Below are 22,949 nucleotides of genomic sequence, written 5' to 3' on the forward strand. Positions count from 1 at the left end.
CACCTGTTGTTGCCTTTTTATGGGTGTAGGTCAATGGATCTTGATTGTTTTGTTTGTTGTGAGTGTTTGATTGTTCTTTTAACCTAAAGGTCACAGGTTTGATTCCCCGGTAGGACACCGCTGTTGTACCCTTGAGCACGGTACTTAACCTACATTGCTTCAGTATACATCCAGCTGTATAATTAGATACAATGTAAAATGCTACAGTATGTAAAAAAAGTTGTGTCGCTCTGGATAATGCCTGTAATGTAATATAATGTAATGTAATAAGCAGAAAGTGGTGTCACTGGGAGTGATCTTCACTGATCTTTGGAGAGTATGGGGCAGACCAACATACCTCTGATCATTGCAATATCTGTTCATTGCTCCAAATGTAGCCCTACTGTATGTGCTTTTTTTGGTAAGAAGTTTAATCCTGTGACATTTACTCCAACTAGAACTGATTACTACTGATTACTATGTTTAATACCACTATAATATTCTACCTCCATCTGATTGATTCCCTGTCATGAGTAGTGTGAAATGGACCTATTTTTGCAATGAGGGACAAACCTCTGCCTCATCTCCACCATATTAATGCTGCTCTGTTCACTTATGGTGTACAGCAGAGATCTAAGTTTCACTTCAGAACTGAAACATAACTGTAAATTGAATCATGTGTTGTCTAATATGTCAATTAGCCCTTTTAAAAAAGGTTTTTTTTAAACCTTTAAGGTTGTGGATTTGTTTGATTTGGAGAGGGCACCACAGTTATGTATTGTTACACAAGAATAAGTGGCTTGTGATGAGCATGCAATTTGACAGAATATTGCTTAAATTATTCCACTTGTTATTTGCACTGTAGCTCTCCACTGTCACTCACCAGTTCATTTTGAAAGTGGACGGGGGTTGACCCCAGCATTTTAGATAAATTCTCACTAAAAACTTGTTCTGTTTGCCTCTGCCCACATGGCATACATCTGACTGGCAACACAGTCCCTCACATTCCGTCCCACGTTGATTTCCAAGGTTGTCACTGCAATAGAGAATTTCATTCTCACTAGGACTACTGGTTAAATAATGGTTTAGTAAATAAAAATAGCAATAGCTGTTGGTCCCTGCATTACTCTGCTTATGGTATTTATTAAAGGTCCAGAAAACTGAAATCTGTGAATTTGTTGCTGATGGGTTATTTTAATACTTTTTTGCATTAACTAATGACCGAGACATATTGAACACCTAGTTTTCAGTAGGCACGGTTAGCTGGGTACAATGTACATCACTAAAATGCTACAGCCAGTGAAATCCTTTCTACTTATAATAGGTAAATGATGCTCTTGCCACTTTTGCATGGGGAATCTAAGTTGGAAATATCTAAGCATTGTGCTTTCTGTAAATGTAGGAAAAACAATACTTTATTTTCTGAAAAATGAAGAGACCCATAAGAAATGGGTTTCATTTCTGGAGGCCCACAGTCTCTGCACAAGTGCAATAACCCCAGCAGTTAATATTTGTAGTGCCCATTTTCATGAGGAGGACTTTACCAACTATCTACGAAAACATTGTGGGTGGGTTTGCTAAAAAGCTAGCACTGGTGCATGATGCAGTGCCTTCCCTCCCTCCCAACTGTTGCTGCTAATGTCTCTCTTGGTTGTTGCAAAAGTGTAATGGATTGGTAAGTATGCCTACTATTAGCTAGTGATGATTAAACAGCTTTCAAGCTTAGATATTTGGAATTGAAGCCTTTTTTATTTGAGTGTAATGTCCAGAGTTTGAGACTGCTGTCAAATCTAATGTTAGTGTCCAGTAGCTCACAATATTACAATGTTATTAAATACTGAATAATCTGTAGATCTAACTATACAATGGTAAAGTAGCTTAAGTTCTTTCTTTTGTGTTGTCTGATCCTCTAATGTTACTGCACTGGAAAACCTGTTCTAACCTAGCAATAGGGAATGGTTTATATATGAGGTGTTTCATACACATGAGTGCAGGATACACACCCACACTGTCCTTCTCTGGTGAGCAGGTCATGATAATGTAATAGTGTCTATTGCAATTTAATTGTTATTATTGGGTTAAAATGTTTTTTTTTTAATGAAATTTTGTCCCTTTAAAATATGTGAACGTTGACTACTACATGTCAAACATCACTACCCAACTATAGTAAAGCAATGAGGCATGCGATATATCGCCAATATAGTCACAGCTGAAGGGTACTGTTAAGCACGAGGTCATGGTGTGTGTGGGTGGGATGTCGGGGTCAGGTAAATTTGTGGACATTCATTTGGGATTGCACAGAAAAAAGTATGATTCATATTCAATTCATAAAAAAATTTGTAATGAAGTCGCCGGAACAAAATTCCAATGAATGGAAACCAAAAGGGAACCCATGTGGGTGACATAGCTCAGGAGGTAAGACCGATTGTCTCGCAGTCGGAGGGTTGCCGGTTCAAACCCCACCCTGGGCATGTCGAAGTGTCCTTGAGCAAGACACCTAACCCCTAACCCCTAACTGCTCTGGCGAATGAGAGGCATCAATTGTAAAGCGCTTTGGATAAAAGCGCTATGTAAATGCAGTCCATTACCATTTACCATATAGGAGAAGAACCCGTGGGCAAGAAAATTTTATTCAAAAAGAACCCCCTTTCCACACACATGCACACACTACAAAGTATGAATTCTGAATGTATTTGTCATTTTTTTAATCTTTGAAGGAAATTTCTGAACTTCTTCCTGAGTCTGTATAGACAGTCCTACCTTTGCCTTCTCATCACATTCCATAGATAGAGATCTTCTCTGCTATTGCCAGTGCCCTGCGGTCCCCCCACACATCACACACATAACCTTTCAAAAACTCCAGTGTCCTGGAGATTCCCTTTTACCATCATTTCACCTTCGATTTCATTACAAGATAAGAGGGTGAACTTTTTTCCCCAGAGGGAGGGACACAAACAGAATGTGTGAATGGAATATTATTAAACTCTTCCCACTCTCTAAGCAATCTGTCATCTTCTAACCAGCGGCAAATATTTAAGGACGACACTTCAAAAACACATTCACTGATTAAATTTGTCTTGTGTTTAAAATGTATATTTGATCTCTATGAGGGTGTCAAATTTAGTATCTGAAGAGCCACATGTATAAAGATACAAATGATTGTAATATATAATGTATATTTAAAAAAGCATTGCCAAACACCATTCAAACTGTATTCTACATTCTCGAGCATATTTTCAGAACCATAGTGTCTAGAAGTTCACTGCTATGCCTAATTAACAAATTTGGCATGCTTGCCCTCTTAATAATAATGTAATCTAAAGGAGTCTGCAGTAATGGTAATGAGCATACAGACCTCCAAGGAATTTAACTCAATTGGACAGGACTGGTCAGACCTATAGATTACAACTACATGGAAACTTCCAGCGATGATTTTTCATCATGGACAAGGATTAATGAATAAACATAATATGGTGGAAAATGTACTGTAAAGAATTTCCTTCACATAAAAATGACTCGAAAGGATAGCATGATGACAAGTAGTGCTCAGAGAAAATATTGGTTATCGTGCATGCATTTCAGTCCTCCAACAAGGCTCAATGGTGCCTTGGTTTCAAGCCATGTGTAAAACAAATCTTTGAAGAAATTGCAGCAATCATCTGAGTTAATCACACAGTTACCACTTAATGAGCCGCATGAGAAGAATAACAGCAATGTTTATGTCTATTGACTCATCACATCAGACTCAACATAGTCTACGAAATGTTGCAATAAATTTAAATTTGCATGAAGAGATGGGAAATGTTTGATTTAAAATAAGAAAACTGCTATACAGTGGGGAAAAAATTACAAGAGGGCTGCTCGGTGGCTCGCCTGGTTAGGGCTCTGTTCTAGTTCATGGATGGGCCCACAGGCTAAGATTACATCCGAGCCATGTCAGTGCCAAATGCAGGGTGATCCATGACTGGCAGAAGAGTCAACTAGGGTTAGGGAGGGCTCATTTGGCAGGGATCTGTATCCATCACTAGTGAGCCCCACTGCTTAGGCACCTGAAAGTCCTCCTGTTGAGTTGCAGATTAAATGTCTTCTGCTGACTCATCTCTGTGTGAACCTCTGTGTGTACCTCTGTGTGAGGGGCAGTGTGATAAGAAGTACCGCTTGGCATCACCTGCTTGTCTGTGCTGTCCCAGATCAATAACGGAGATTACAGCAATGAATGCTGATATCTGACTGGGCGTTCCAAATTGGGGAGAAAAGCATTACAAATACTGTAAGGGGAATAAGTGAGCTGGTCCCCACACTATAATGGATGATTTCTGTTGCCTTTATAAGTTAAGTACCGAACTCTTTAGATCAATGATTGTGGCAGGCCTCAGTCTTTTTCCTAGCACTGGTGCAGTCCAACAAACTATGTTTTCAAGTACAATTCTGCAGTACTGTAACTATGCCATCTGTAGATATGTAGATATGTAGGATAGATCACATCATACCTTCAATAACCACTAGTAGTAATGCTGGCCTAACAATTTCCTTGCCAGTCCCTTAATATAATTTTTCTGCCCAGTTCAAACCATAAATTCTTTTTTTTGTGAACTTCCTTTATTTGCTGGACCTAAAAGGTCAATTTTGTAGGAGCAGCCTTGGTATATATGGCAGTTTCAGTGTTTTTATGTTGATTTCTCTGTTTACATATACTCATAATATACAAATGGGAACAAATTAAATTATACAGGCAGTTACAAACATGATTTGGATATATAATCATTTGTAAGTGCAAATATACATTTTGATAAATTGAGTATATAACAGCAACATAAAAAGTAATGTTTAATTTGGCAATACGGGCACAGGCACTGTTTGTCCTACCTAAAGACTACCACTCCAGGTAGTGTCAACCGAAAAAAAAAATCTATGTCTATAATTTTAAGCAAATCACACAATTTTATTTATTTAGTGAATCCATCTATTTTGTTTTTCTTTTTTTTTTTGAGTCTACTTAATAATACTGCATACAGACACTAGCCAGCATTTTTTGTGTGTCGTACAGTTACATATCTAATGCTGGGCAGAGCTACTAGCTTAAATAGCCTCCAGTACCATGTGAGTAGTTTCTATTTCTAAAAATCCAGTAACTACAATTGTAGGCTAGCTGTATTGGCATAAAAGTAAAATCGTTAGACCAGCATCATTTGAGGACAAAGAAAATCCAAGTTTAGATTTAAAACACCACTGTTCATCAGATATTGAAAGCAAAACCTAAAATGGACCAAATCATGTCACTTACCATGATTGCCCTGCGCCATTTGCATGGGCAAAATTTATTACTATCATGTAAACATCTAAGACAACCTGTATTGGCATGAAAGTAAAATCATTACACTAATATCATATCTGGACAAAATTCCAGCTTTGAGGTTCACACCATTATCTGTCGGATGCAAGTTATCATTGCTATCACGTAATATTGGACATTTAAGTGACCATACCACAAATGAATGGACACGCTTAATGTAACAAAGTTCTCAACAGCAGCAAATTGGCCACATTTTATGTCAATCAAGTGTACCTGTCTGTCAGGCAGAAGCTGGAGGGAAATGGAATGAAAATGGGAAGAATTAGATGTATTTTTTTAAATAGCAGGGTAATCTACCTGCATGGCCTCTGTGATCGACCGGTCGATCACGATCAACGTATTGGGCACCCCTGCTGTAAACCATGAAGAAACACTTACCCAGTGAGCACAAACCCGAATCCAGATATAATCTGCATGTCTAGAGGTGTGGGAATCTTGGTTAAGAGAAGTTTTTACATAATTGGACTACGTTAGCTCAGGATATCTTCAATTTAGTTTAGGTTTACCTCAGCTGCTTTTATAAAATGGCGGTAACATCATATAGCTGAATAAAAAAAGACAGCAATGTTCAACACTTTTATTCATAATAAAATTATTTATTAATAAAAAATACAACATTCTTTCTCCAAGCAACATTGTTCTATAACAAAATTGTTGAATGGTTGCCAAGCAGCAACAACTCAGTGAAAATACTGACACACATTAGTCTAGCATGCATTCAATTTATTCTAGCGTTCACTGTCTACAACCGTGCATTTCAGCACTGACAGTGATTAGAGTTACTATCTAGCATATGCTAATGGAAACATTTTCACATCAGCCCGATCACTAGCCTACCTGGACACGGAGTCTAACGTTATATTTAAAGTGGCGATTGAAAGCAGACAGCCCAGGTAGCCTAATGGCTGACATTAGCTAGCTGAAAATGCTTGCTAACTCATTTGAAGCAAACTTAATGTTGGCTTAATGTCACTTCTCCTGAATTTTACAGCAGTAGTGTTGCGATACACACTCACATTATGCAAACCTAGGCTAGTCTAGTCTGCATCTTTCTATCTGGTCCATCACTCTACTGCTAGCTAGACTATACGATTACAAAAAATGTCCGACTTAGCTAACTTCATGTTTGCATAGGATAAATTAATCTGGATGTTGTCATTCAAATAAGTGGTAAATGTGCAAAGCAGTGGCCTTTTTGGGCACAAAAGACATGCCATAAGTTTTGGAAGTAAGTAACATTTTGATATCATCGGCAACACGAATGCTGTATTGACCAATCAGAATTCTGGACCGGAACTATCTGTTTTATAATTGCATGTAAACTGATGTAAACCATTTTGCATGTCTCTGTTGTTCTGTGTGAATGATGGAAAGAATTTCTCATCAAGCAAATGTAAAATGCATTCCTCACCATACGACTAAGGAAGACAAAACTCCATATATGGAGAAAGAAGAGGAGACTAATAGTGAAGAATTCTTTACATTATCAAATTACTATTTAACAGAACATACTCAAAAATATATTGCCTTGCCGTAGCCTTCATGTTTGAGTAACAGGAATAGTAACAAACAGTATTTACACAGATATAACTCTGTTTGCATAGAAACCATCATCATCAGAAATGTTGAGTTTATTAATAATATACATAAAAAATGATAAACTGAGATGTGAAATATACAAACCTGCAATAAAAAATACCACAATTGGTGGCTGAATAAATATGCACAATAATGTTTCCATTCTCACTGATACTTTTTAGATGCAGTCAGAACAGATAGTTTGGAACTCAGTATCAGGCAGAAATAGTCTTGATTGGACAACATACCTTTGTATGTAGGGCTGGGTGATATCATTGAAATGATATCACGATATTGTCATGTGAAAATACTGTGATATACGATCCTACCATATTGACAATAGGTGCATCCCTCATGCCTTTTTTGCACTATAGACCAAGTTTGTTTAGCCTGAACATATTATTGCAAAGGAATGCATTTTTGGCTCTCCACTGTGCATTCCGCCATGTGCGACTATGGCCTTTCAAGGTGCAGCGCCTGCAAGCGGAAGCAAACTTAGCGAAGTAGACATCCATCTGTAAATCACAATATCCATCCCATCATGATAGCTGTCAATCATCATCGATATCTGAGTGACAGATATATCACCCAGCCCTATTTGTATGACTCAAGCACAGCATCTTCATGCCTTATGCAAATTATAGCTCAATAGCCCCAATGAATTCTAGCCCTGGCATGCTGGGCCAACAGTCTCTTCCTGAGTCTTCTCTGTGCCATCTGAATCTGTGAAGGGCAGTTGTAACCAAATCTGTTCCTGGAGATCTACCATCCTGTAGGACTTAACTCTAACCTAAACAAAGCACACCTCATTCAACAGCTCAAGATCTTGAGCTGTTAATTAGTAGAATCAGCTGTGCCAAATTAGGATTGAAATGAAAACATACATGATGGTAGATCTCCAGGAACAGGGTTACCACTGGAGTAGGGAGAAAATTAGCACTCCAGAAGACAGCGAAGCACCCTTTTCACTTACATGTGAAAAGGTAGAGGATACATTTTTAAAAGTCTAGGTCAGACATCATATTAACAAACTATACCTCACTCTTCAAATATTCGTTTAAATTTAATGGAAGACAAAATTACTACTGTTACTGCTTTTCAAATTTAGCTGTGATCAGTTGAAAATAATTTAAAATAGTTTACACAAAAACGGTATAATGAAGATAACTCATTTTTGAAATTGAACTCAGAACAGATGTGTCAGTTGTTCAGAATAGCACTCAATATCCCCATAGTCCTATTCTTGGCCAATAAATAATTTCTGCTACTGGCAATATTCCAAAGGTTAGGGCTGAATATGAAATGTTTTTAATAACAATAAAGACAATACGTAAGCAAATACGTTGCATTTTTACAAGTGATTTAATCTTTCGGTCCAATACTGACAAATTATTTTCACATTTTGTGGACGCAATGTTCTACCTGCATCACCGAGGAAATTGCATAAGAAAGCACTACATTTATGGACAAAGGAGATGAAGTGGACTTTATTTAGAAATGCTGAGGGGCATTCCAGCATTGATTTTTTCCACAGCTTTACAGATGGAAGAACCTTTATTTCCATCTACTTTGCCCTCTTCACGTCTCCTTGTAGAAATGGTCATTATATAACTTGCATGACCCAATGATCAAGTGAATTATAAATATTCTTGATAGAGCTGAAATAAGGCAGATACTGGCAGAATTCTCTCTCTCTCTGCCTGTGAAAGCCCTTCATGGCCTGAGGACAATGCAACAGAAAGCCCACAGAGAAGCTTCTTCAGTAGATCTGTTCGTCTTCAATAGCAAACCACCAATAAAGATAGAACGTATGTACCAAAACCCACCATACAGTACCTGTAATGTGACAGGTTTATTTTCCCCCTACTTTGCGTCACATTAACTTGTCCTTTCAACTGGTGCCAACTGAAGGTATTGGGAGGGTTGAAAATCCCCCATATATCTGACTTTCATATATTTCTTGAGTGAACACTGAATAACAAATATATCAGTACAGTGTGGGAAGCTAATTATATGTACATTTTAAGGTATAAGGCTTCCAAATGTGCTCACACCCTTGATAAAATGACAAAAATGCAACTTAGCAAGATAAACGCTAACACACAATCAGCATCTACAAATGATTTCTGAATTGATTAAATAAAGATATTTAAATAATGCTGATGAAAGCCTGAAAAGTTAGTTGCACTGGATCACAGAATATGGTGCAAGTAAGGTGCAAAACAAGTTTTCTACCACCTTTTCTATTTTCAAAGGATTCACAGCAGTTTCATGCAATCAATGTCCAGTGTTAATATTAGGGATGCTTTATCTTATTGATGACAGACTTTATTCATCCTGAATGTCTCCAGCAGTGTACCTCTGGTTTTAAGTTCAACACCAAAGGAAAACTGCAAAGGAATAGAGGTATGCAAATCTTAACTTTAATCATTTTGGAAACTTTAAGTAGGATAGCATTAGATGATTTTTATTATTACAATGACAATTTTCTTTCGTACATTTTTGCTTTTGAAGAGAAAAAAATACAGATTATATATTTGCACTCCTTGTGCTACGTCACTTTTTTGATGTTTATAAGCGGTTTGAATAAAGTATGAGGGCTACTGTATATTCATCACAATACATAACTCTGACACATAATCATCTCCAGCCTGGATGTAAATGACAGAGCAATGTCCTCTTCAATGTAAGCTGTCATCTCCTGCAAGCTGAACCCATGGACGCATCATATTGTCTCTCACAGCCATGGCAGAGCTGCCTGCTCTCGCTGGAGTCTCTCATATAACACTGCCATGTATACTGTGTAAGACCACTCCTCTAAAGCACATCTTCAGAGTCTCAAGGTCCCCGTCATGTTCCAACTAGCAGGTAGACAGTCCTCCAGAAACTTTTGACTGTTTGTGTATGCATGCAAGTGGGTGTGTGCGTATGTCTAAGATCCTCACATTGAGCCTGAGGATAATCTACGGTGTGTGTGTGTGTGTGTGTATCAGTTCCTCACGGCGAGCATGGAGTTTATCTCCCAGATCAGGTTGCGTAGCTGGTCCATTATCTGCTTCAGCTGCTGGTTTTTCTGTTTGAGTTTCTGAAATAAAGACACAAAGTAGGGTTTGGGTTATTCTGGGGTTTGGGCCTCTCATTCCTAGTACAGTTTGCAATGCAGAAAGCAGGGCTTAGTTTCAGATAACTGGCCAAATACTGGAATTAATCCTGTCCCACGGTGACACAATGCCAGGACATGACGAGTGAAATACTAGCCTGGACCCAGTCACATTAAAGTTGGTCACTGCCACTGCCAGCAATGACACCATATTATATTAACGGAGATTAATTATTATATTATTATTATATTATATTATTATATTAATCTGGGATGAAAATACACAAGTGGATTTATTCATGGTTAGAATAAGCTAGCAGTTTCATAGTTCATCAGGAAATAACTATCTGCTTTTTGTAACATATGTCCCTGCTCAGTGCCAGTCCAGCTCTTTGGGATCAGTGATACAGTCATCATCAGTGTTCTCTAAAAGACCTACAGTACTGCCAATAAATAAACTGTATGAGAAATCTGCCATTTCACATTGGTTAAAAAGGCAGCCTATCCATTTTTTGCCTTGAGACACATGGCATGTTTTTCATATTCTGTTCAGCTCAAACCCTGTAAACATACAGAAATTACACATGCCAGTAATTCAGGAAACAATGAAGACTGGCAAAATCTGAAAAATATTGCCACCGAACCAGGCTTTGGTACGCAACAAGGAATTCCAAGTCAAGTTTTTGAGTCAGTTGCGCTTAAGCTCATATCAAACAGCTGCTGTTTACATAAACCCGTTATTGCTTATATCTGCATATAAGGGCACCCAGGCTTCTCCCACACCCAGCTGCCAGCAGTCTCCTCTGAACTGCTGTAATATTCCACTCAATTATCACACAGCTTTAACAAATGATTCACAGTGCCTGTGGGCAAAATCATGCCAGCTCTGAAGTGGGCACACCCGCCCTGAAGAGGGCACACCCGCCCTGAAGAGGGCACACCCGCCCTGAAGAGGGCACACCCGCCCTGAAATGGACACACCCGCCCTGAAATGGACACACCCGCCCTGAAGAGGGCACACCCGCCCTGAAGAGGGCACACCTGCCCTGAAGAGGGCACACCCGCCCTGAAGAGGGCACACCCGCCCTGAAATGGACACACCCGCCCTGAAATGGACACACCCGCCCTGAAGTGGACACACCTGCCCTGAAGAGGGTACACTCGCCCTGAAGTGGACACACCTGCCCTGAAGAGGGCACACCCGCCCTGAAGTGGACACACCTGCCCTGAAGTGGACACACCTGCCCTGAAGAGGGCACACCCGCCCTGAAGTGGACACACCCGCCCTGAAGAGGGCACACCCGCCCCGAAGTGGACACACCTGCCCTGAAGAGGGCATACCTGCAGCAGTGTAGCATTTTACCCACATTTCCTCAGCAGTCCTAAAAGAGTTGCTCTTGGAAGGTAGCTTGTCTAAGGAGGAGGCTGGAGGAATATTAGTGGAAATGAAATCTACAATGATTAAATGCACAATAAAGTCATTAGCCACACTCCTTTACCCATGAATAATTATATGTGATTAAGAAAAAGCAGATCGCTCTCAGGAATTTCTTTCTTTTTTTTCCCCTGCCATAGATAAAACTGTATGGCTCATCTCACAGTCTCTATGGTAGACTGAAAATTGTGCAGTTGAGTAAACAGCATTTAGGAATGGGACATGGTCGGTGCAAGGAGCTAGACTTCTTCGCAAAACAGTGAGTTTTATCTTGGGCAAAACTCAAACAACTCTGCTCAGACATTCTTTTAACTTCCCATGTTAATTATTTTGAACAATTTATTTGACCATTAATTCTTTATAGGGATTCAATACACTTTGTTTTTTCATCTCATCTGGACAACCAAATACATATTATTACAGTGCCAAATGGATACAATACAAAGTCAATACAAAAATAGATACAGCCTGTAGAGTTCGGTACCGTAGAGTATTACTTCCAAAACATGGAGGTCAGTGTGACGTGTGTGTAATAGAATGGCGCTATGGATGCTCACTCTCACAATAACAAAAAAAAAACTTCAATATGATGCAGCAATGCAGCGTGTGCAGTGCAGATTTTAACAGAGATGAGGGACTACCCAGATCTGTCCACAGCCTGCCAGTCATTGGTCCATGGGATCACCTCAGTGAAGTGCACTGCCTCAGCTTGGTGCTCCCACTACCACAGCCCCAGAGTAGCTGGTGACAGGGAGGCACTCTGGGCAGCAGGCTTTCAGAGCGACTTGTTTTACACTTGCCTAAATTCCTATGCATCATCATCAGATTTGACAGTCCCTATCACATTCCCAATCAAACAGCAAATAACCTTACAGAAATCCAAGGAGTTGCAGGTCAAGTTTCTATCCACACTTTCTCTGTAAAGTCACTAAAATAGTTCTCATGCAGTTACGCAGTAGAGTGTTACATTTGGCCTATACCACTCAGCCACACTAAACAGACCAAGTATTCCCGAAAATCTTCATGAAGCAAGTATAACCCCATCATAGCTAGCATCTTCATAAATTACTTCAGAACATATTCAGGACTTTTTTGTCAGTGCATTGACATAATGTCTAATGATGACATAAGCATTTTACATATTTTATATGTCATTCAAAAAATATTTTTATACATCAATTTCTTATGGATGATATGGAAGTTACGTTTATGAAGGCTTTTGGAATAAATACTGTACCTGTATTAAGCCTTTTATGCCACTGCTGTTTTACATTTTCTATGTAAATTTTGTTTATTCCACTCAAAGCTTAAAGGAGTAACATGGTGGTTGAACGTGACACTTCCTAGTTGTCTTTAGGCAACAACAAAACAAATGTGCATAATTTTTTTTATTATTCAGTCATTTCAATGTACTTTAAAACGTATTTTTCTAAGCCTAAATTTCCCACTATAAAAGTTCACCCGAACCGTCATGGTAATGAGAACTGTCAGTTAGCTATGATTGACAGACCGTGCCCCGTTACCATAGCTACCCCCATGATACGCGCTCTTTTTGGGAGACTGAATTTTCACAAGCTAGCTAGCTTAGTAGTATATCAAGTATCGATAGATAGCTAAGGTAAGGACATTGACTTATATCCAATTATAATTTTTGCTATCTAGCTAGCCAAGTTAAGATAAAAGCACAACTATAACATCCTCATAAAAGCAAACTAGCTAGCTAACGTTATCGATAACATTGCCTTATGAAAGCAAACTACCTAGCTAGCTAACGTTAGCTAGCTAACACGGGGCGACATAGCTCAGGAGGTAAGACCGATTGTCTGGCAGTCGGAGGGTTGCCGGTTCAAACCCCGCCCTGGGCGTGTCGAAGTGTCCTTGAGCAAGACACCTAACCCCTAACTGCTCTGGCGAATGAGAGGCATCAATTGTAAAGCGCTTTGGATAAAAGCGTTATATAAATGCAGTCCATTTACCATTTAGTCCATTTACCATAGCTAGCTAGCTAAATGAATATAACCAGAAATAATCTAATAGTCCTTAAAAGGCACTCTAATTTAAGTGAACCTAACGTTAGTCAAATATTTGCATTGTCTTGCCTGTAAGCCAGCGGCACAAACTATGGGTCGAGTTATCCATGGGTTTACGGGGCGTGGAAAGGAGAGTGGTTACTGTATTCGTGACGCACCAAGTTGACAACTTTCTCAACCGGTTGAAAATAGGACGATAAATTTTAAACGCATATTTCTCCAAAAACACAGAACGGACATATTTAATACTTTACTCATTGTGTTTCTTCAATGCCTCTTGTGCAAATAGCACATAAAACCGAGAAAGTGTGAAAATCACCATGGTACTCCTTTAAGAGCTTATAATTGTCAGTTTGAGAGGTGTGAAGTTTTGCCATAGTGTCTAGTCTAATGGAAGATGGCACTGCCACGCTACAGAGCGAGGGCGCTCGCCTTCATGTGACCACTTGTGAATGAATGCAGTGTGTGGTGAAATAAGCATGCCTGAACATGAGCGAGCTGAAGCCGTGTATCGCTGCATGGGAGAATGCAGCCGGATCGTACGCTACATGCACTTCCACCATTTTGGCCACTGCTGAAAGTTTCTCATTTCTATTCTCTGGTGCATTCAGGGAGGATTCGCATCCGGTCTGCTAGCCTTGCTCTGGGAAAGCTTTGGTCCTGGGAAGCCATAGTATCTGCAGTTTTTGTTTTCAACATAAGACCAGCCACAAATTGAACCCAGTAATAGCTCAATTTAGTGGGAGTAACAATGAAAACCTGCAGTCCCTGATGCTCAAGCTAGGACCAGGTGAGCAATTGCAGTGAGCAGCTCCTTTCTGATTCCAACTGCAGCCACTGTCTCGATTCCTTCCAAATGAAAAGCTGTAATTCGACAAATATCTGATTATCCATATATATGAAGGATGTCTACAAAAGTAAATTGTTTTTAACTACAACTTCTGTATTTGAAAAGACAGAGGGGAATTAAAAAGCCTTTATTATTTTAAAAGGGTGAACACTGGATATTAAAAGAGTAATACTTTGCCATAAAGCAACCTTTATTTAATTTTCATTCCTTATCTCATTTTATGGCTCTCTTCCTCAGACTCTTTCTTTTCATCTCAAAATCTAACAAAATGTCTTCCATACTAATTACTTCATTGGAAGTCCAGAGTGCTGGCATACCCTAACACAACCATTTCTTCCCATTCTTTAACCGAGATTAGCTAAATTTCTGCTCTTACTGAATAAATATAAACAGGATATTAAGAATCATAGGAGTTCCTGGGGACTGATACTGTGGAAGCCTGCTAAAATGGCCATGGCTGCTGTGGACCAATCAATGTTAAAATCAATACCATGGAATTCAGCGTTGTTTGCTGGTCCCTCCAAGGGCCTTTGTTTTTCAGTAACCTCAGTTTCCATCCGTCGCAATTGAAATGATAGAGTGATATAAATAAACCATAAAGTCTTCCGCTGTTTGGATTCCCAAAGACATTGGCTGCTGAATGCTGATGTTTTGCCACAGCGACTCATTTTGTGTAAGATGCTATTTACAAAACAGCTTCCAATCAACAAGTTGAACTGTGATGTATTTTCAGAAAGGTCCACTGGGGATGGCTGAGAGTTTAATGGCAGCTTCAGGGAAATGTTAAAATGTCAAAATACAGAAATAGATGTCTTTAATGTAATGGCTTTTAAATCAAAAACACTTATGGTCTTTGAATATTAAGCATCATTTTCACATGCACAACTTACTCCTTTAGGAACTGTTAGAATTTCATTGCTTTAAAATCACACTGAAATAGAGCCTATTTCTGCAATTATTAGTTATTCAGTTAAGCTGAACAATTAATGATTTATTAAACCTGACAGAAACGGCAGAGAAAACAACTTTACATTAGAAATTCTAAGTAGGTAATCATCATTATATTTTAAGCACACTTTCACATGCACATTCTAAACATTTCAAGAACAGCCCTGTTTTTGCTGCATTCTGATGGCAGAGATATTAACTGGTTTTATTTAAGTAGGCCAGGCTTGAGTTTCTTCACCTTCCATAGGTTTTCTAATGCACTTCAGTGAAAGAGAGCAGGCTGCCCCCGTTCAGCTGTGGCTGGAGCACGGACTGCCTGCCAGAGCGTGGAGCTTGTGTCTGGATCCGGCTCGGCTCATCCGCACTGCGTCTTGCCACTGGCGACTAGAACAGTTCCTTTCACTGCTGCGGACCGGGCGCGGAATTACAAGTGTAAGTGTCTGAGAGCGAGGCGAGGGGATTAGACCGACTGGGGAGGGGGAGCACTGATAATCCTGCTAAAGCGCCTCCTCCATCATCCGTCATTTATCTCCCACCATAATGGCAGAGGAACTTGGGCTGGGCTTAGTCTATTCCCGTTTGTGCTGTCATTAACACCCGGTCTGCTTTCTTTTTTTTTCTTTTTTTCCCACAGAAAGTTAGCTGAGACGTGGCTTAAAACGTTTGGCTAATGCTCTGGTCCAGAACTGGCCAGGTTCAGCAACTGCATATACCTGCCACAGTTCAGAGATGCAATGTTATGCAATGTGGATGCTAACCAGTTTGAAAGGTTCAAATTTAAATTTTGCACGACAGTAGACAAAAGCTGTTGTGAACAGGGCTTATTTTATCACATCATAGTTTTTCCCCTCTTGGGAAGTGCATTAATACTTTTACATGCCTGTTTCACAACAATAGAATTACCTACAAAGGAGTAATCGCTTAGCTAGTCACATGAATATTGCTCCAATTTCTCACAATGAACAACACTGCACCAGAGAGTAATGCTAGAAATGCCCAGGTCTGATCAAGAGATTCTTCTTTGCCAGTAATGCAAAGAAATACCTTGCATGACACAAGCTGACAACTAAGCTAAACTAAGCCATTTAATTTCTTTATTCAGTGCTCAGTGTTCCAATCTAAACTGGTGGCCTAGCACAGTTTAATTTGTCCAGCCAGTTTCAGAATGAAGTCTGAATATTTATTTACTCACAATAAACATAAAAGATAACTATGTGCTTTACACATTATTTCAACAAAGCAGCTCTTACTCACAGCCAGTCAGCTTCCCCCCCCTCCCCTTGCTATACGTGCACACAGGATGAGAGCGAGCCTTCAGCACTGACTAGTCTCTTTAGAACATTAAAGTCTAAAGTCCTGCATCTGAACTTCTGCAAGCCATCGGTCCAAAACCCATTCGGAGTCGCTTTAGTTCATTGTCTCTTATACATTGTATAAATTGGGGGCGACATAGCTCAGGAGGTAAGACCGATTGTCTGGCAGTTGGAGGGTTGCCGGTTCAAACCCCGCCCTGGGCGTGTCGAAGTGTCCTTGAGCAAGACACCTAACCCCTAACTGTTCTGGCGAATGAGAGGCATAAATTGTAAAGCGCTTTGGATAAAAGCGCTATATAAATGCAGTCCATTTACCATCCATTCTCTTCTCCAGCTGCATCGATGTGAATGTGGGTAAAATTATTTAAAACATTACTTACAGCATCAGGTCAGCAAAGCTATCTGTAACCCAACTGTGAAGCGTAACATAATGTCGATTACGTGAGGGAGTGCTGCCGTGGATATTGGCACTCCCATATGAATTATTAGTGGCTGGCCAAGTTTGATACAGTAGCTTACTCCCTGAGGTATCTCTCACTAAATTTAAATCCATATCAACTAAGTGGTTACAATGGTCTGTCAAGTTAAAACAACAAAAGTAAGCAACACACTTGTACAGTCCTTGTAGGCTACATCATTTCCAACGTCAAGCTGGCAAAGCTATATCCTGACTGTGATAGTATAAAATGTTATGTTGGTTAAATAAATGTATTCAAGCTAGCCTAGATGTCTCCCATTGAGAAATTAAAAGGCCAGAGCCAAACTTTGGTGGGTGAGTAACCTTCCCAGTATGGTATTGGTTAAGTTGTGGCCCATCTACAGTTATTATCTGGTCCTAGGATGGAAAGCTGTTCTCTGATCAGATGTAGGCTTACAGTGTATCAACAATGGTCTTTCTCATAACATCTGACTGATAAAATTTGGCCATATTTTTGGGGACTGCAGTTTAAAGTAAAAGCGTCCACACCATCTCCCACACCATTAATCACTGACCAATATAGGCTGTCTGCATTGAAATGAATTTTTTATTTGCTGAAGTGCCATTGAACCAACGCTACATTTTATGTCTTCTTCAATATTAAATCAAGTTCATCGGTCAGCTAAAAAAAGTCCCACTATACTTTAACTACCAAGAAATAAAAGCACTTTAGTTGTAAAATCTAAGCTAGGGAGTAATTACGGTTTTCTGCATTAATGATAACTTCAGCTAGACTTGCTATTAGGACTCTGAAAGTAGCATAATCAAAATATTCAGATATTACACTGGCTGATCGTGCAAGAGCGAGTCAGGAGCGGGCCGAGATTGAGGCAGAAAAAAGGCAACTGGTGGTAGACACCATATGTATCACAGACAGACGCGATAGCGTTAGCCAGCCCGCATAGTACCTACCTCGAGCGGTTCGACCAACAATGGGAAAACGTTGGGTACAGCTCCAGGCTTCAGACGGTTGCCTTGGTAGTCGGTGCCTTCAAAGTGGTCGCTGCATACCCTAGTCTTCGTTTGCAAACTTCTTTGGCTGTTATGTTGGGGTGTCTGACTACATCCAGCCATGTCTGGCACAAAGTTGCATTGCGTGGAAAACTATGAAAATGTGCTTTCAAGTCAAGTTTAACGGGGGCATTATAACAACCAGGTAAAATGCACCTCATTATTACACCGATACCACATCAAACAAAAGCTAGCAGTTAGTTTGTTCGATTTCAACGCTAAGTTAACGGAATGTTTTGCTTCGCTTCTTCTTGATTTTGCTGCAAAACGAAATCGAAGAAGAATAAAAAAACTATGTGGACTTGCGCAAAAAAAAAAAAATAGGTTTTTGTTTCTAACGTTAGACATTTAAAATGAAATAACTAATCAAAAAATGAAGGGCGACATTCATTAGAAGGAAGAGAAGTGTGAAGCAGAAGTGTTATAAAGTGCAATTCCCTTTTAATATCACAAGACAGCTGACAATATTCGATACAACTCAATATTTTCATATGCTAAAAAAACAATTGCGGACCAGTGTAGCTAAATTAATCCCGCCTGAAAAAACCCTGACATAGCCAGAAATGCTTATGCGGGTGAATAAATCCTGAATAGTGCTCAAAGAAAAGAGCTTCTTCACAAAGCCCAAAAAAAAAAACTTTTTCAAAAAGGAGGAGCACAGTAAGGAGCCATACCGCATTACTTCTGTCTGAACTCTGGCTCCACAGGGCCACAGAGGCAACTACACTCAGACTTCTCCATAAACTGTTATTCAAATGCAAGTAAATTTTCTCATTAACACATTGTACTGTGAGCAGGGCAATTAGAGATTCTTCCTGACAGTTATTTCCTGTTAGGCTAAACTGAGAAAAGGAAATCAGAATCAAATAAATATATAATCCCCTGGTTGAAAAGTTCATCAAATCTTCAAAGGAGCATTTAGGCTTTAGCTTCAGATGCCTTTGTAAGTGTAAAGCCCTCCAGTGGAGGAGATGAGCTGGGGGAATTGATTAGCCACACTAAATAAAGAGCTGACCCACGGTGACCATGCCGCAGAATGGAGGGGCTGGTTGTGGGAAGGCATGCCGGGGCCAACTCCCTCCGCAGGTTCTACGAAGAGGGAAGAGGGTGAAGGGTGCAGGAGAAAGGGAGTGAGAGGTGTCCTGGGGGGGAGTGGGAAAAAAACATCTTTGCTAATGCTTCTCCATCTCCTCCACTGCTGCACAGTGCTTTCATCTCTTCGGCATGTGTCTGGGTTTGACCACAGCAGGTCTGGCTTTTACTTCCTACAAAGTTCTTCAAAAAAAAGGAAAAAAGAAGAAGAAAAAAAGGTAAAGGATAGAAAGAAAAGCTGGAGCTCTAATTTCCTGTCACTCCCACACAAGGATAACAAAAGAAAGATCTGAGGTTGGGGAGAGTGGCAAAGTATCTTTTTTTGGGGAGCACCACACATCCTGTTCAATTATGACTAATTTACGCCTCTCAGACCAACACAAATTCTTTTCTCAGCCAAGGTGCCTTCTGACGTTCTCTTGACAGCTGCATGACTCAAAGGATTGTGTGAAGTTTTCTTCAGGTACAAGCGTACCCCGAAAAGAGAACATGAGCCTATTGCAGCCCCATTACTGACAGCTGGGTCCTTCTAATGCGGAGTACCAGACAGAGGAAGAGCAGGAGCATTGCTCTCAAGGCTTTTGGTGTGAGACTCAGTTGAGCATCAAACCCCAAAACTTCAGGAGTCAGTTAAGACAAACACAAAGCTACTATTTCATGGATTCCGGCAGATTACAGTACATTCATTTATTTATTCAGAAAACTTAGAACGCAAAGTAAATAAACACAAACTAGGGATTCAATTCACACAATTGCTTTAAATCATCTTACTGCGACTAGAATAACCACCCCTTTTTCGCATATCATCAGTCTACACTGTTGGATATATAAAGAAACCATTCAGGTTCCAGCCGTGCTCAAGAATACAGCAGCACATCTTGACTGGATTTGAAACTGAGCACGTAACCTTTTTAAAAGTCAACTTTCCTTATCAATTCCCCACATTCCTGTCCACACGTAGACCTTTGGAAGGCGTAAGAAATACTGAGGCATTTTGAAACAGCTGTTCAGTACAAGCTTGTGCAGAGGGGATTGTTCTCCTGCACTTGTGACCTTTGACAGGAGACCCCTACATTGTCAGGACCAGCCCTTGGCCCCCCACTCTCTTACCAGCTGAAAGGGAGCTGCGCAGGCAGTGCGACACGCAGACACACCGCTGGAACACGGGCAAACCAAAGGACAGAACCGTGTGTCAAGAGACCATTCGTACACCTGGTCCCGACCTCTGCATGTTTGCGTTCTGTTTCAATAACCCCGGTCCCTGTTCCACCTCAGCCCCCTGACCTCTTCTCGAGGACTGTAATTACACCGCCTGGCCCGTGGACCAAGGCAATCTAATGGGCTCCTGGCGGAGAGACTGCTAATCCGGGTGCCCCCGACCCAGCATCCCCTCCCCAATCTCATTAACGCTTCAGTGTGTTGTTTATTACGGTGGCACTGCTAGCCCGCCACCAGGGCCTGTGCCTCAGATAACAGTAACCAACAATGCCAGCGTAATTCATTGTGTGTGCACCCTAGCATGAGCAGCTTATTTGAAATTATAAACATTCTTTTCTTTAATTTCTCAGTTACCCATTTGAATAAAGAGGATACATGCGGTAATTAACAGGGCATTAAAAATACAGGGACACAGAGAGAGGGAGAGGCAGTGAGACCAAGAGGAGCTGGGGAGAATTAATAACACCCAAGGAGACCTTGGTTTACTCTGAGGCATTCCTAATGGGCTGTGACAGGAATGTATTCATACTTAGACTGGTATTAAATCAAGACCATCACCCTCCTGTTAATGGCAAAGCACCACCCTGGCTATAGAGATGGCATAGACAGAGGTCCCCAGGTTAACCCTTTAGACCCATTTCCACTCTGGACCATGCTAAGTCTTTAATTGATACGTTTTTGCCAAAAGACCAAGGCGAGGGTAAAATTGAGCCAGCGCTCAATAGAAGTCAAGCCATCAATAAACATTTTCTCAAAGTAAATATATCCATAAATGAAGCTTCACCTTTTCTATGAGCAACTGCAAAGAATGTGCCTCCTCAACTAAAATAATCACCAATGACAGAACAGAACACCAACATGTACATAAGTATCAAACAAACTGTGACATGCTCCCTTGGAAAGTCCTTCATTCTTTCATGTTCTTGTTTTGATTTAAAGAAAAATAGGAACAGTCCCTAGCGAATTGCAGTTTGCAGAAGAATGGCTTTTAAGAACAATTATGCATGCCACGGTGTACCCTGACACAGTAATTGTTAGCTGTACAGAACATGACAAAGGAATCTGTGAGTGGTGCTGTCTTCAGCTCTACACGTCTCTGATGTTCCCTGGTTGTGCCGACATGTACTGAACAGACTGCTCTAATTCCTTCCAAACAAATGAAAACGTCACATATGTTAGGGTGACTGGAAAAACACTGCATCCTTTTGAACCTCCAGTGCGACAGTACGGTTACCACAAACCATAAGCTGCTGACCCAGGAAAGTCTGATAATTGGAAAAACTTGCTTAATGATGCAAAACGAGTCTGAAGAACAACCAAAACAAGGACAAAGGGGTACATTTGCAGGAACAAATAGCATTGCTTAAAACAGTTCATTATTGAGCAGTAGTACACAAATAAGTAATCTATGCTTCACATTCACTACCTCGGAATAGGCGACATTCAAAATATATTCAAAGGGCAATCTGAACATATTTGAGAAAACCCAGGATTCAGAACATATTTATTCAACAGTTATAATGAGGGCCTTCAGGAAGCCAAGCTCACCATGAAAGGCGCTGTTAAATACGCAATCAGGGACACAGGAATGCTACAGGAATGAATTCAGCTCATTGAGGAGAGCCTGAGAAACACTATAAGCTTGCCCACTGTGGGTAAGCAGTAGCTTAATTCAGCCCTGTAATCAAACAGCACAACTAAACAGGGCTGTTTCACCAGCGATGCCCCAATTATCCTCCTCACAGCCAGTGTCAGTACAGGAGCATGTATGATTAAGGCATAACAGTGCATGGCTCCTGATTGATAATTAACAAATATGTAAGACCCCACTGGCAATATTATACCCATGCGCCTAGGACTGAATTACCTCTTCATAATTAAAAATAATTATTCAAAAGATTCACAGATTCATCTTAACCATTAATGTCTGAGCAAATTTCAGTTTCGGCGTCATGTGAACAGTCATTGATTTTCCATGCAAGACGTTTCTACAATTTGCTGGGTCAAGACTAGGGATGTGTACAATTTATCAATTTGTCGATTTCAGTTGCGAGCATATGTGTCGGATGTTAAATTAAATAAAATTATTTTTTTCTTTTTAAAATTCTCCAACCATTCAAAATAAAAATAACTCACTGTAGACTACTGCTCTAAATGGGCAGTAGAGTGTGTGGGGCACATTGTCATTCACTTTTTTAATCGTCAGTTGAAGAGTGCCATGTGGAATGATTTTGAAAAGGTCAATGAAAACACTGTTCAGTGCAAAATATGTGATGCCAAATTCACATACCAAACATTGACTTGACATCTATGAATTTTTATCCTTCAACTTTCTAGCTGATGTCTTGAGGTATTGCTTCAGTATTTCTAGGTAATCCTCCGTCCTCATGATGCCATCTATTTTCTGAAGTGTACCAGTCCTTTTTCCAGCAAAACACCGTCACAACATGATGCTGCCACCCCCATGCTTCACAGTTGGGATGGTGTTCTTCTGATTAAAAGCCTCACCCTTTTCCTCCATATATAGCGCTGATCATTACGGCCAAACAAGTTTTGGTTCAATT

The 22,949-nt window shown here is 40.1% G+C and overlaps 1 protein-coding gene across 3 annotated transcripts in view; it reads right to left on the reverse strand.

Moving 5' to 3' along the window:
- Positions 1–9,311: 9,311 nt before the first annotated feature.
- The window catches only part of med30 (mediator complex subunit 30), a 32,619-nt gene continuing 18,981 nt past the window's right edge, over positions 9,312–22,949 (reverse strand). For 2 of the 3 annotated variants that reach the window (XM_064348416.1, XM_064348415.1), the window contains exon 5: positions 18,495–19,350. In XM_064348416.1, coding sequence (XP_064204486.1) covers positions 19,165–19,350 — 186 coding nt within the window. In that variant the 3' untranslated portion in view covers positions 18,495–19,164. Of the gene's footprint in view, positions 9,996–18,494; positions 19,351–22,949 lie in introns of those variants that run through there. The other variant, XM_064348418.1, reaches the window with a different exon arrangement.

This window comes from Anguilla rostrata, chromosome 8, assembly GCF_018555375.3.
Source record: "Anguilla rostrata isolate EN2019 chromosome 8, ASM1855537v3, whole genome shotgun sequence".
Classification (NCBI taxonomy): Eukaryota; Metazoa; Chordata; class Actinopteri; order Anguilliformes; family Anguillidae; genus Anguilla; species Anguilla rostrata.